General features: G+C 36.2%; 1 protein-coding gene across 1 annotated transcript in view; it reads left to right on the top strand.

Moving 5' to 3' along the window:
• Nucleotides 1-14,318, top strand: part of USH2A (usherin) — a 369,679-nt gene that overhangs the window by 155,086 nt on the left and 200,275 nt on the right. Inside the window, exons 30-31 of the mRNA XM_058835000.1 lie at nt 7,007-7,120; nt 9,437-9,598. Of these exons, the coding sequence (XP_058690983.1) occupies nt 7,007-7,120; nt 9,437-9,598 (276 nt within the window). The remainder of the gene's footprint in view (nt 1-7,006; nt 7,121-9,436; nt 9,599-14,318) is intronic.

The following is a 14,318-nucleotide window of genomic DNA, read 5'->3' as shown; positions in this document are numbered from 1 at the left end:
GTATTTATAAATTTTGATAGATCACGCTGAGCCTTGTCTTTCCTGAGGTGATCAGTCCCAGCTCTCTCACTGTCTCTCAGAAGAGATGTGCTCCAGTCTTTTTGCCATCTTAGTGGCCCTTTTTATATCATCCAGACTTGCTGAGGGTGCACTCTTCCCCCATCACCAAAGTCATTGATAAAGGTGTTGAACAATATCACAGAACCCTGGGATACACCCCAGCTCTCTTGCCTCTGTGTTTTGTGCCACTGATCACAATCCTCTGATGCTTCTCTTGACAAGCACATGCAACATCCCTATTTTATAATTCAGATTTCTCTTACTGTAGAATTCAAGAGATGGACTAGCCTCTAAACAATGGGCTATAATTATACCTACAGATAAAAATGAAGTAAAATGTACTGCAAAAGTATTCACACACAATTGGTATTTGTTCCTCTTAAAGATTTCTCTTTCAGGTTTATATGATTTTGCAGTTCATGCCACCTATTGCTGCAATAGGTGAGGGCTGGTGTTGTGGCTGCACACGTGGTAGTGAGAAAATTGTGGTCGACAGCTGCCATTCCCTCCTTCCTGTGACACGTGTTTGTAATTACATTTCACCTTTTAGTCTTTTATGCTCAGCAGATGAATATCTCAGGAAAAGTTAATTTAATGATTTAATGTGGTTATCAAAGTGTCTGAGCTGTGCTGTGGTTTTGAAAGCTCTCTAGCTGGAGAGTCTCTCAGAAGAGGAGACAGGACCACCTGCCAGTGACAGATCAGCCAGGGCTGGACAGTGAGGCCACAGCACTGGGGGAAGCTCGCTGCCAGCCTGGCAAATACCCATGCTCTGGAAAATGCTGTCAGCTGAGAGATGGTCCCCCTCAGGGAGAGCTCTGCCAGTCCCCTGCCTAAGCAGCCTGTGACTTTGGGACCGGCCTCTGCACCCTGGCTCCTGCCTCTTATGGGGTTTGGGGATCATTGTCTGAGATGGATATTAGAAAATGCTGTTTCTCTCAGGCTTATTTAATCTGTGTGGGATGAAATGAGAAGTTTACCACCAATGGGGAGTTTGCTGCTTGAAGCTGTTGGTGAATTGCTTGGGAAAAATGCTCATGCACTTGAAATGACTTGAAAAGTCTTGGTTTGCACAAATATTTTACACTCAAAATATTTCTACACTACAGTTAATGAGTTTATTTTTTTTTTTTAATTTATAGAAAAGGACTATTGCAAACCAACTAAAATAAATGTATGTAAGGCCAGAGCACTAGGAGGACTCCCAAATCCCTGCTCCAAACTGAGACAAATTTCTTAAGTTGTAAAACTTGATATGTAGATAAGAATGTTTGGCTGGGACAGCTACTGCAGCAAGGGGCAGCTGATAGATCTGTCTATGCCCATTAGGTTTCTGAGAGTTGTCAGGTGGTGCTTGAGCTCCTAGTCACTCTAAGGCAGAGTGGCAGAATGTAAGTTCCCTTCTCCTTTCATTTAGCTGGCTTTAGCAGACTAGTGGCATATTTTTCAATATATGAATTTTAAAACATAAATTATATTAATATTCTACAGTATTAAGATTCAGACTTGATTGAGTTTAAACCTAAATGAATCTTGTTTACAGTCCAATGCTGTTGTATAAATTTATTCATACAAAATATAAATTGTGTGATTAAATAAACCTGAGCATTTTATCAAAATTACATCAATTCTTAGATAGGTAACCATACTTTTATTAATAAAAAGAAGTTGATTTCATAATGTTTTTCAGGCTAGAAAGAATTATTATATTTTTATAGACATATTAAAAAATCTATAGAAAAGTAAACAGTGTTTCTTTGTCTCTACAAACTTTTAAAGATGATCATACTGCAGAAAATAAGCAATGGTGAAGTGATTTGGTGTGATCGAGGATAACACAGTGATAGATAATGCAAAACCAATACCCTCTCTGGTTAATTAATATCTTGGTGCAAAATTGCACTGTTCAGTTAAGGTGTTATGCAAACTGAAGCAGCTGGAGAGTTCCCTGTGCTATGGGGAATGTAACAGGTTTCCTTGAACCACTGCAAACTAAATTGCATCTTCAGAGCCAGAGGAGCTGGTGCATGGTTTGTTATGAAGTATTTCTGTTGGGAGAAAAGGGCCTTTCAAGCCACCTAAATGCAATAACTAAATTAAAATTTTAGTTGGTTCTTATAAGCCAAAGAGTTGGCATAGGTGCCCTCATGTTGAGTTCTTCATTTTATGACTCATATCATACTTAGTTAGCAGATGCTTGTAAAATGCAGATGTATGTGACAGACTGATGTGCGCAGGCTTTCGGTTCAGAAATGCATATGTGGAAGACACATGTAGTTAAACAGTTTTTGCTACAATCTGTCAAAAACAAAGTCAGTTGAGGACTTCCTTTTCTGATCAGTGGACTGTGATTAAGTGTACTGTGGCAATGATGCATCTCGACACACGAGTGACTATGTTGGACAGATGCTGTATGACCTGGGGCATTCAAGTTAGCTAAATAGTCTGGGTTTGGGGAGGAGAGATTTGGTAATTTTTGTTTTTAAAGCTTAGACAAGAATTAAGGTAAATCTTAAAGGTCAAGTGTTGTTTCAATTGCAGTAGGTGTATTTCAAAATAGGTCCTCATGAAACTTCATGTTAGGGAGGAAACAATAAAAAAATCCAGCAACAAAAAGTCCCTTTGGCAAAAAAATGCACTCAGTTTTTATGAACAGAATATTAGCCCACATACTTACTTACCACTTACTTTACCACTGTAGTGGTAAACTTTTTTTTTTTTTTTTTTTTTTTTTTTTGGATGAGAAGTACTAGTTCCCCACTCAAAATCTGCCAGAATGCTATGGAATATGGCTGTATTGTCAAAAAGTATGAGAACTCCCTTTGAACTTGAAACTAGAAGAACTACTTGAAAGGTACTGAACAAAAGAAATGCCTGCCTTATGGAGAAGTGAAGGGAAAACAGCTGAATATGTAATTTTCTCATATACTGTATGCATTAGAATGTTGAATGGAGTGGACGTAAATATGCAACTAACTTACTAGTTCACACACCCATTTTACCATAAATTTGTTGTTGACCCCTTTGCTATTGCCCCTATCCATGTTGTTATCCCTTCACTGCTAGAATGAACCTAGCATTTCCTCTCTTGCACAACTCTAAACCTTGACTTTCAATATTGCAAATAATTAAAGACCATTTAAATAAAAGTATAGAGAATTAAATACTAGTTTTGCATATAAAGTAGGCTTAATGTTCTAGGTGTGATTCCAGATCACTCTTTTAGACTGTTAACTTTACATTCATATTTAACAAATGACATTATTCAGTTTCATGGGGTCACTGTGTCAAAATGTCTGTGTTAGAACTTTAATTTATTTCCAAAGGTTCTTTGGGCAGATAGGAGTGGTGTGTTAAAATGATTTAGCATCTCCACTTCCCCATGTGGATTTTAAGGCTTTGAATGTAGTCTATGATGTTAATTTTGAGTCTAGGTGGATTCAGCTGCTCTGTAGTGGCAGGCTGAATGTGTGGGGCCCATATCCCAAATGTGTGAGGCTGACCCTCTTCTTAAATATTGGTGATGTCCCTAATCCTATCTCATGATCAAAGTGACAATTTGTCCACCTCTTTCCTGTTAGGATTAATAGAATACATAAAAGTGTGGCCAAATTTTGCTTTGTTAGCACCCCATCTTGGAAAGCCTGGTGGACTTTTATTAGATCAGCAATTACAAGAGATGCCAGTGTGAGAGTGTGATAATTGAGGAGTCAGGGAAAGTTTTTTTAAAGCTGTCAGCCAACTTCATTGGATCATAGGCTATTTTTTACTGCAAAAATTATTTTGCTGTTCTTTAAATTAATTCACATGTATCAGTGATGATCTTTGCTGTGGGACTGCTGACTTTGTATTTCAGTGTAGTCAGGTGCTGAGTGTAAATTTCACTGACTGACTGAAAGTGCAGACGAAATGAGTGGGTAATGAGAGCAGAGCAGCCAGTTCTTTAATTGAATTAAAAGCTGGGTGACACCAATGCAGACACCTGTCCAATTACAGGCAGGCCAAGGTGTTTACCATTGCTGTACAAGCGATTTGAAGATGACAGAAATCTTTCCGCCCACAGATTAACATAATGAAGGAGAACAGATTAGAGTGGATGCTGGCCAAACAGATAGCATGGCAGCTGAGAAAAAAGTAGTTTGCTGAAGTATGTAAATAAAATCTGTGCACTTTCTATTGCCTACCTATGCACATCTGTTTCTTTGTTTAAAAAAAATAGTGCAAGAGTACATGTGAAGGAAAAACATTACTTAGGAAATGAAAAAATTATTTTTCAAGTTGCTGCCTTTTCTGAATTAATTAAAAAAAAAAAAACTCTTGCAGGAAAAGGGTTTCTTTGTTTACTTTTTTTCATGAAAATTCTCTCAGCGTTTCACAAACCTAAGTGATGGGAAGTCTGTTGTGCTACATGTGTTTCATATAAAACCTTCCTACTTCCTACAACCTAATTCAAACCTTCAACACGTCCTAGCATCTTTTTGGGTATGTCTGATACTCTGCAGCTCTCAGTGCCTGAAGCCATTCGTCACCCTAACGCTGTCTTCCATGAGGAAATGCAAGGGGCATGAATTCACTGCTTTATAAGAAACAAATGCTACAAGTGCTAAATGTACAAATCAAACTAAATTGCTTCCTAAAGCGCTACAGAGTGAACAGAGAGGTGTACATACAATGCCATGCTCCTCTTGGCCAGGAACTTGCAAATGTCACAGTTGGAGGATTTGGTTTCTGCGTGTGTTTATTTGTGGAGATAATTCCCAAAGCACCTTTTATAGTTTCCTGGGTTTAACCCTCTATGATCTGGAAATAAGTGGAAATACTGTCTTGTATTAGAAAGATAGTGTTTTGACTAATGGAATTTTTTGTGATGCAGAATTTAGTGTAGCTTTCAATACTTTACAGGCACAGTAATGCCTAAAAGTGGGCCATACAAGAAAGCTGAAAAGAACTTCTTGCAAGGGAATGTATTGAAAGGACAAGGGGTGATGGCTTTAATCTGAAAGAGTTTAGGTTTAGTTTAGATATTAGAAAGAAATTTTTTACTGTGGGCATGGTGAGGCACTGTAACAGGTTGCCCAGAGAAGTTGTGGATGCCCCATCCTTGGAAGTGTTCAAGGGCAGGCTGAATGGCTCTGAGCAACCTGGTCTGGTGGGAAGTGTCCCTGCCTGTGGCAGGGGGGTTGGAATGATCCTTATTATGGTCCCATTCAACCCAAACCATTCTATGAAAAATTATTTCCTATTTTCTGCCTTGTTGATGGCTCTAAAAAATATTCTCCTTCCAGCACAGGAAGATTACAGGGATGTTTCTTTGGTGGTGACTGACACAACATTCTTTTTCTCTCCTGTCACACTTAGATTGGATGTCAGTACAGCTCCCCACTGTTAACTGGTGATTTGCAAAAACAAAGCTATAGCCAGAGCAAGTAGATGCTGATCAACTGGTTTTATTTGAACACTACTCTGAAGCAGAAGTGATTACTTCTGAATATTTCTCCATTGGTATGAGTAGAAGTGCACCCCAGAGAATTCAAATAGAAAGATCATTGCTATGCCAACCTTTGAAGTTTTTCATTGATTGCAAGAAAAAGCATAAATGTTACTAATTCAGTGAAAGTTAATCTCATATTTTCCATGTGAACACACCTATAACTAAACACAATATAAACTTTGACAGACTGATGGTTTCAGCTCAGAAGATAATATAATTGTGCTGTAGCTGCTAATTTCCAACATCAAATTCTCCATGCCCTTTTTGTGATTATAAAGGGCTTATGTGGGGATTTTTTTTTTTTAATGAAACACAGTTATGTTGAATTCTGTTAGTGTAGTAAGCCAATGAAGAGCAATAATAAGGGCTAATTTTGTCTACCTGTTTGTGTAAATGTAATGATGAGGGGATTTTCAGACTTCTTGTACTGTGGGACAATTGGCCAGTAATTACAGTTCTTTGACATGCTGTTGTTTTTTTAGCTGATTTGCAAAATCCCAGTGTTGGACAATTTTGAAATAAAAATAATTTACTATAAATTTTATTTTTTTAATGAAACACCACATTGATTTTGCTAGAGCTGTGACAGTTGAGGTGAAAATACAGTTTGAAATAAAACTTGGCATGAATTGGCCTTCTTTTAATTACTTCTGGTTTTAGATTTTATGTTACTTTGTTGTTGGACTTTGAAATGCGAACTGCCAATGTTTCTAAAAATGTTTCTAAACCAAATTTTTCCCCATGTAATCCTTCTGTTTATGATAGTTAAAAATGTTGCAAAACTTCCTGAAGTGGTAAGCAGTGATTATTATTTGTTATAACAAGGAGCTGATTGATACAGTAACTTCACTAACATAAGCAGGACCTAAAATAGAGTAAGGCCCCAGATATTTTCTTTTTGTTAACCCTTGGGTACTGTGTTACCTGAATTATGTTAGTTAGATAGCAAATGTATGGTCTTTATGATGCTGCTGAATGGTAGACAATTGGGATGTTTCATGAAAAAAGAGATTTCAGTTTATGGATGAATAGGGACATCATTGGAGAGGGTGCATTAAAGAAAATTATTCTGGGAGACAATGAAAATTCTGTGGAAAAACAAAATAAGGAACTGAAAAAAACTTTGAGACAGGGATTAAGGAAAAAAAACATTCTTCACTGTCACATTAAAATATACCTCTCGTTTTGAAGTAGTATCTGTTTCAGTGAGCATAACTAAAGAAACACAGGTACATCTTTAGTACTAAAAATGGAATAAAATATAATTTGCTCTTAAATTATTTTGTAAAATTTTAAATTGTGGCTGATAGGAACAAAACCTTAACTATATTTTTTCTTTTCTACCTGTAACAGTGGGAGCCCATAACAGAAAAGTTTATTTTCCCTCTGCGTGTGTCTGCATGCAATCAGTCTGTACACTGTACGTGCATAACACCTTGCTCTCTTGTGTTGCAGGCATATTGAAGGGTTTGCGTCCCTTCACAAACTATGCTGTAACCCTAACTGCTTGCACTTTGGCTGGCTGTACTGAGAGCTTGCATGCATTGAACATCTCCACTCCACAAGAAGGTAAAGTAATTTCAAAGGTCTTGACTTCCACATTTCAGTCATGAATAATAAAACAGGAGAAGAGCTAAACGCTGCAAAGCCATTTGCTGGAAAACCCCAACCTAATTTGATGACAAAGTGCATTGCCAGACCATAATTGCTCCATTTTTTGGGGGGTGCGAAAATGAATCAAACTCCATACCCTTTAATGACATGCATCTTTAATAGCTGTAATGCAGATTAATGGGCTTTTTAATTGCTGTTACATTGTTCATGCAAGAGCCTTGTCATTAATATGAAGCATCTGAAAGATTAATGAAAGCTTCCTCATTTTACTATGGCTCAGAAGTAAATCTAGAGACAGTCTGACTAAAAAGAATTGATTGTATGGCACAGTATGAAATTGAGAATCAAACGGTTGATTTCCATGGTTTCTTTTAACCACTAAACACCAGCAATAGGCAACAATTATTTCAGTGTGATGAAACTGCCAAATGCCAATTGAGTTATTTATTAATTGCTGTTCAGATTTTCCCTTTTCTTCTCCTAAACACTTTTGCATGTTGTTGTGCTCAAACTTAAAGGCTGTGAGTATAAATTAATGCTTCCTATGCTTACACTAAGAACTAGGGCACAAAGAAAGAAAAAATGCATTGAGTTCTGGTTTTAGAGTCTAGACTGATATGTAATGTACATCAATTACTAGAACAAATGCCCCAAAAATATCAGTGACATATCTAACTTCATTCTCAATTAAACATAAAGTTCACATCTCCCAGTTCTGTCATCCTAAAACTATATTAATCCAGTTAAAATAATCAGTTACTCAAAATCTACACCAGTAGAATAATGAAGACTTTGACATTTATTTATTGGGTGGTAGTTAATCTTCCATGATGCAAAGTAGTTTTCAAAATTCCCTCCCTCCCACAGTTCTTTGTCTTCTCATGTAAACTAGGATATAATACAGTACCAATAAAGAATATAAAATTTTGGCATGAAGTCATGTGAATTACAGCCATATAATTAAAAGGATGCTGAAGTGTTTACCTGCTGCCAAAGCAGGTTGTTGTGCAAGGTGTTGTCTTGGTGAGGACAGTGCTGAAGATAGCAGTCTAACATTGCTAGAACAGGATTTTGGTGTGGCCATAGCTGCCAGAAGCACCAATCAAGTCAAATCCAGTTATTGCCTCTTGGAGGTTCATTATAAACTAAGATTGTCTGGTGGCATTCTCCATGACAGGGTGCAGCCTCTGAGAGCCAAATAGTTATTGGACCCTGTGATATAAACATGAAACACAGTTATTTCAATATTTGTCTATTTATTTCTGCAGTGACATAATAATTAAAAATAAATTGTTTATGTCCTATTTTCTCACCTTAGTGAATAAAGCAGAAATCCCTACCCATCATAACGGAATGGTTTAAGCAAGAGTAGATTTTTTTTTCCCCCTAGAGATTGAATAAAGCCATGGGGAACACGTGTTTTATCCCTTAAAAGAACTGAACAAAAAGTCAATGTGTGGAATTTCTATTTTTGGATGTTCTTTTTGCATGCTCTTAGTAACAATGTATTGGTGATACAGAAGACAGACACCATATCGCACCCTCCAGCTATCCCTGTTTCCCTATTGAAACATTCATTACTTTATATTGTTTTCATGTTGCCAGGCACTGCTAGTTATTGTTTCAAATTTCTAGCACAGAGCTTGTAAATTACAAGATATTTCTCCCAGACTAAGACCTCAGCTCTGCTCCTTCTGCAATATTCACTGGGATTCCTTGTGCTTCTAGTGTATAACTCATTGGAATAGTGAAAGAGCTTGACTCTTAAATTATTATCCATTGCCAACTTCCAGTATATTATATACATGAAGTCTACATTAAACAAACACTACTAAGTGTATTGAGTAAGTTTGAATTAAGGGGTAGTACCTAAGAACACATCACCTGCATTGTTGATTAGGATGATCACTTTGTAGTTATGAGTAAAAACCATGAAAGAGGAGAAAAAAATTTGCATTAAAAAAGGACTGCTCTAAAATCCTGTCCCTCTCACCTTGGTCAGTGTTATCAAGCTGGAAAGATATAATTATAGAAGCATAATTATTCTCCTAAAAGCAAGTAGTATATTGCTGTCTTTCATAGAAGTTTCTGTTTGGCTAGGAATCCTTATATAATATAGGAGACTTCTCAAAATTCTGGTATGTTGCAGGTATAAAATATTTTCTGAAATTTCAGCTTTACCAAAAATCATTCTGGTAGTAGCTTCTCATTGAAATTTTTTATTATTTGTGAAAAGACAATATAGTATAACTTTATACACTTTTTCACCAGCCCCTGAAGATGTGCAATCACCCACAGCAATATCCTTTCCCACGTTCCTGCTGATGAGTTGGAGTCCACCCAAAACACCAAATGGTATTATTACACAATATACTTTATATATGAACGGGATACCAATTTACTCTGGAAATGGAACTAAGTATGTTGTAAGAGGTGAGTTCTCTGCTAGGTAGCATGTCAGATGGGTATCTCATGGTTGCAATGAAAAATTGCGTGATTCTCTCCTTATTTCAGAGGAAAGAAAAATAATTCTAAAATTGTCTGGATGCACTTTAAACCCTGATGGGTTTAATATTTTAAAGTATCTTACTCTTTTTTGGGTCTCATAGAAATTAGCACCATCATGATAGTGTAGCTAAATCTTGTGCCTCTTTCACAGGATCTAGTTTTATAACATTTTGATCTCATACCATCCAGCTCTCAAAGCAAGTAAACTGCAAACTGTTGAAGAAATTAGGTACAGTTACTTATGTAGAGGAAATTATGTACTACCTTCCTTCAATATTCTTAATTAGAGAGATACCACATTTTTTACCTGAATAGCCTCCGTTTAATTCATTTATTAGAAGTATAAACCAATAATCTGTTTCCTTCTGATAATAGTTGTACCATGTGCCAATATCCAGATTTTATCAGTACTCTAACTACTATATGGAAGTTAAGTGACCATTATTGGGCAATACAATGAAGCATGGTAATCTGACTTTCTATTTTAATGTAATTGATGTAATTTAATGAATTTTAACAATTTGTAACAATTTAAAAAATTTTAATTTAATTTAAACAATTTAACAAATTACTTGTTCAGGCATTATGCAAACAACAACAGCAACAAAATAAGAAATAACCCCAAAGAAACAAACCAACAAAAAACCAAACAAACACAAAACCCCCACAAAAAAAACAAAACAAAAAAAACCCCAACAAACTAAACCCTCTCCCAAACAACCAAAAAAACCCAAAAAGAAAACATGGAGCTAGAAGTATAATGCCACGGCATAAGCACTATTGTGGACCCATTGGAATTTATATATCTTCCTAAGTACAAGTGAAAATAAAGCATTTCATATTGAACAACTCAGAGGGAAAAGGGTATGAAGACCCAACTTTCTTTTTAATGTAAGGCCTTAAAATTCAAAGCCATTTCTGCATCTTGGGTCAGTATAAAACATATTTAAAAATTCATATAGTTCAAATTTCTTTGCCTTGCACAGGCCATAAGGTACTGGTGTGGTGGGTCAGTTTTGACACTGAAAAATGAATCCAGTTAGAGAACCTCCTGAAGGCTGTTGATGATCGCTATAATAAATAGTGCACACTTTAAGTCAAACTTTTTCATTCTGTATTCAAAGGTAATGGATTTTTCGTAACCATAGTAACCTTAGTGTATTTCTGGATAAATACATGAGGTATATACATTCTGGTTTTATTTTTGAATATAAACTACCACATTATGTATTACTAATAATATGAAAAATAGGATATAGGTTAGCATAATGACAGCTCAAACTAGTGTGCATTTTTCTTCTGCAAAAAATAAATATTTATCAAAAGTATAGGTTCAATTAATTTCTCCCCCATCTCCCCAGTTTTCTGGTAGTCTTGCAGTGCCATTTATCTCTTTTTTTGCAAGATTTCCATTAATCTCTCATTGCCATATCATAGCACTGTTCTTAAAATTTTTGAAGTGCAAACTGTTGTGCTTCCAATCTTACTAAAATTATTACTGAAATTTCATCATAGGTCCTTCATTTTACTTCATGTTCACCTGCAACCTGGTTATAAATGGGCCAGTGATGTAAAACATTTGAGGAAATGTTCACCATAATATTGGTTGGCTGGTTTAGATTCATGTCTGCTTGCAGTCTGAATTATAGCCAAAATGAATGCTTATTGATATAAATTATGGTCAAGTAACTTTTTAAATTCTTCTTTGAAAATACAGAAAAGCATATAGCTTCTACCTTTAAATCTTGAGTGATAAGTCAGAATACATTCAGGTGAAATCTCATCTGCTTCATAAGTTTCATAGGGAAGCTCTTGTTGCTTTTATGTAGAAATTATTTTTTTTTATTTTGAACTTATTCAAAAGAGAAGGCTGGTGGATCAGATCACATTACCATAAGCTGTACACCACAAGACCCACTCTTTTCTATGTGGTGTGGAGATCAGTCTGTTCACTTTGAATCCATTTTATGTAGCTGCCTGTTTCTCCCTCTGCCTGAGGGAGAACTGGCAATCTGAGCCAGCAGGATGGGATTTGGGTCACTAGAAATTCCAGTCCTTGTGAATTTGGTTTATTCAAGATCTTGCTTAGATCTGCGTATGTCTTCATTTTTACCTGATTTTCTTCCTTTCAGAGCCCAAGATTTTCCACTTTTTAGATTAGATTTAAAAGAGGTATAACATGATCTTTTTTATTTCTCCAAGGGCTACAGTTTTATGGTGAAAAGTTGGAACTTTTGGTTTTGGAGTATTATGTTACATGTCTTGGCTTTTTCTGTATAATTATCCTTTTGTTTTCAGCATTTATGCTAGTGATGTTGGTAACTTATTGCCACAAGATAATATACCATTGACCCTAAATAGAGAGACAAAGTTCATTGCCTCTGACATCTGCTTCCTATTTAATCATCAAAATTATTTTCCTAATTTAGGAGCTATATGACTTAGTTCCTGGCCAGTAGTCTATACCAGAAAGATTCTTTCTGTATTTTTGAAGTGCCGTATCTATTGAAATGTGATGGTTTTCTAAACCTTTCTTTTTAAGAAGACATAAATTCTGTTTAAAAATTAGTACTTCACTGACTTTCATTTCAGATCATGGAAATTGCAATCAGTTTAGGCTAATCAATCCATAACTTAAGGAGGGATATGTTTTCTCAACACTATAATGGCAAATATATTGTTAGCTTAATTTCTGATCTTGACAGTTGTTGAGGGATTGAAATACTCATTGATTTTCATGGAAATTCAAGTGTTTGTTTCCTCTAGGGGTTGAGCTGTAATTAAAAAGGAAACCCTTTAAAAGCACATATGGCAAATGTACACTTTACCACATTGAAAAAGGAGACCCATTAGGCATCCATCATCCATTAGTGCCTTTAAATATTTCCCCCATATTGACAAATTTGGTTTCTGTGTTGTAATAAACCACTGAAATGAAGCCAGCTCCTCTACCGCAACACCTGTATTAACTGCCTGTGATTTTTCTGCCTCCCACCTTTATACATTTGCTTTATGTGGTGTATGTTCTACTTCTTCACAAAGTCTGGGTTGCATTTCACATCCTGTATTCCAGTGAAAGCCTAATCTCTCCAAGGGATGCGGCCAGAGGAAATAGTTGCAGATCCCTGGTGGAACTGTGTGAATCCATGCCTCTGTATTTATGTTTTCAGTTGCTCTGTGTGTGAGTGCAGAAGCTCCCGTAACCAAGACCATCACCTGCAGCTCAGGAGAGTAGTTGCAATAGGGTTCTGCTCTCCAGACCTTCAGACCTTATTGTTCTGTAGATGAATAGAAGCTCTGAGGAGCTGGAGAAGCTGGTACAGTTATCTTCAGAGCTCTTAACATATTGGTCTTAAAAAGGCTTTTGATTTTAGGAAAATATGAGCTGTTTTTCCTTGGGAACAGGACAATGTTCTTTTCACCCAAACACTCACAGAAAAAACTGAAATTTCTACTTTGAAACATGGACAATTCTTAATTTAATTATTTTAAAGGTATTTTTAAATTTATGCGAGGTACCCCTTCTTGTCTTCTCTTTTGTTTAAATTAGTCACAGAACTTTTCTACCTTAGATGAAAGGAACAACAGGGTGGGTTTTTCCCTGAAAAGTAGTAGAATGCAGTGGCCTGAGCTGGTGGTGCCAATACCACCAGCAGAAGGGTGGTCTAATAAATGCAGAATGTTAGAGCATAAGCAGAGATGATCAGATATGACCCAAGTGTCCAGGGTTTTTTTGTGGGAAACCTTATTGATGTGAAGAAACTTAAGAAAAAAGTTTGAGCAAAATACTCTTGTATTCTTAAAAGCTGAGCATTTGATGGACTGACAAATGGTGTTGTCTAACATGTTTACAAAGGGAAGTTACTTTGTGGATACATTATAAAACAAAACAAGACAAAAAAAGGATGAATCTATCTTTGCTCTGAGCTTGGCATTGAGGATGTATGTCTACATTTTCTGCAGCACTAGGTGCTTGACAATGTTAACAAATTGTGTTCATATAATTTTCCTAGCAGAATCTAATGATTCTCATCATGAATCTTTAAAAGGAAGATATTCTTATTAAGACTTAGCTGTATGGAACTTATTTTTCTCTGCCAACCTGAAAGAAGTGTTTCCAGTTCTTCAGGAAAGAAATCATGTCACCTATGTTACAAGGGCAGACCCTCAAGTGAGTTAAACGAGTACAGAGTCATCCTAAATTGCACGTCCAAGAGTTTATAAAAAAATGTGACAGAGTACTTTGTACTAGGTTTGTGGGCAAAATATTAAGGAGAGCCTTGGAAAAGGTGAGAAAGAGCTGTCTTCACATTTTTTTTCCCAAGAGCATGAGCAAAGCTTTAGCTTATTCAAATTGTTACTTGACCTGAGTGTGGAAAGGCTGATCCCACAAAATCAGGTTAGAATGGGATACTTGCTTTATTGCGAGGAAGAGACAGATGTTTGACATCTGTTCAATCAGGGCTTAACATATCTGAACTTAAAAAATGGGAGAATCCCAAATTAGTACCTGTGTTTTTTATGTTGCTCTAAACCAGTAGTGATTGCATTACACACCATGCACACGCAGTGACTACATTTTACAGAAAAAATGGCAAAGTTTTTGGTCCTTTATACCCCTCTTGTTTTAAATGAGAGTTCATGA

This window comes from Poecile atricapillus, chromosome 3 (assembly GCF_030490865.1).
Source record: "Poecile atricapillus isolate bPoeAtr1 chromosome 3, bPoeAtr1.hap1, whole genome shotgun sequence".
NCBI lineage: Eukaryota > Metazoa > Chordata > Aves > Passeriformes > Paridae > Poecile > Poecile atricapillus.
The sequence above is the reverse complement of the archived record's forward strand: the minus strand, read 5'-3'. Positions and strand labels throughout refer to the sequence as shown.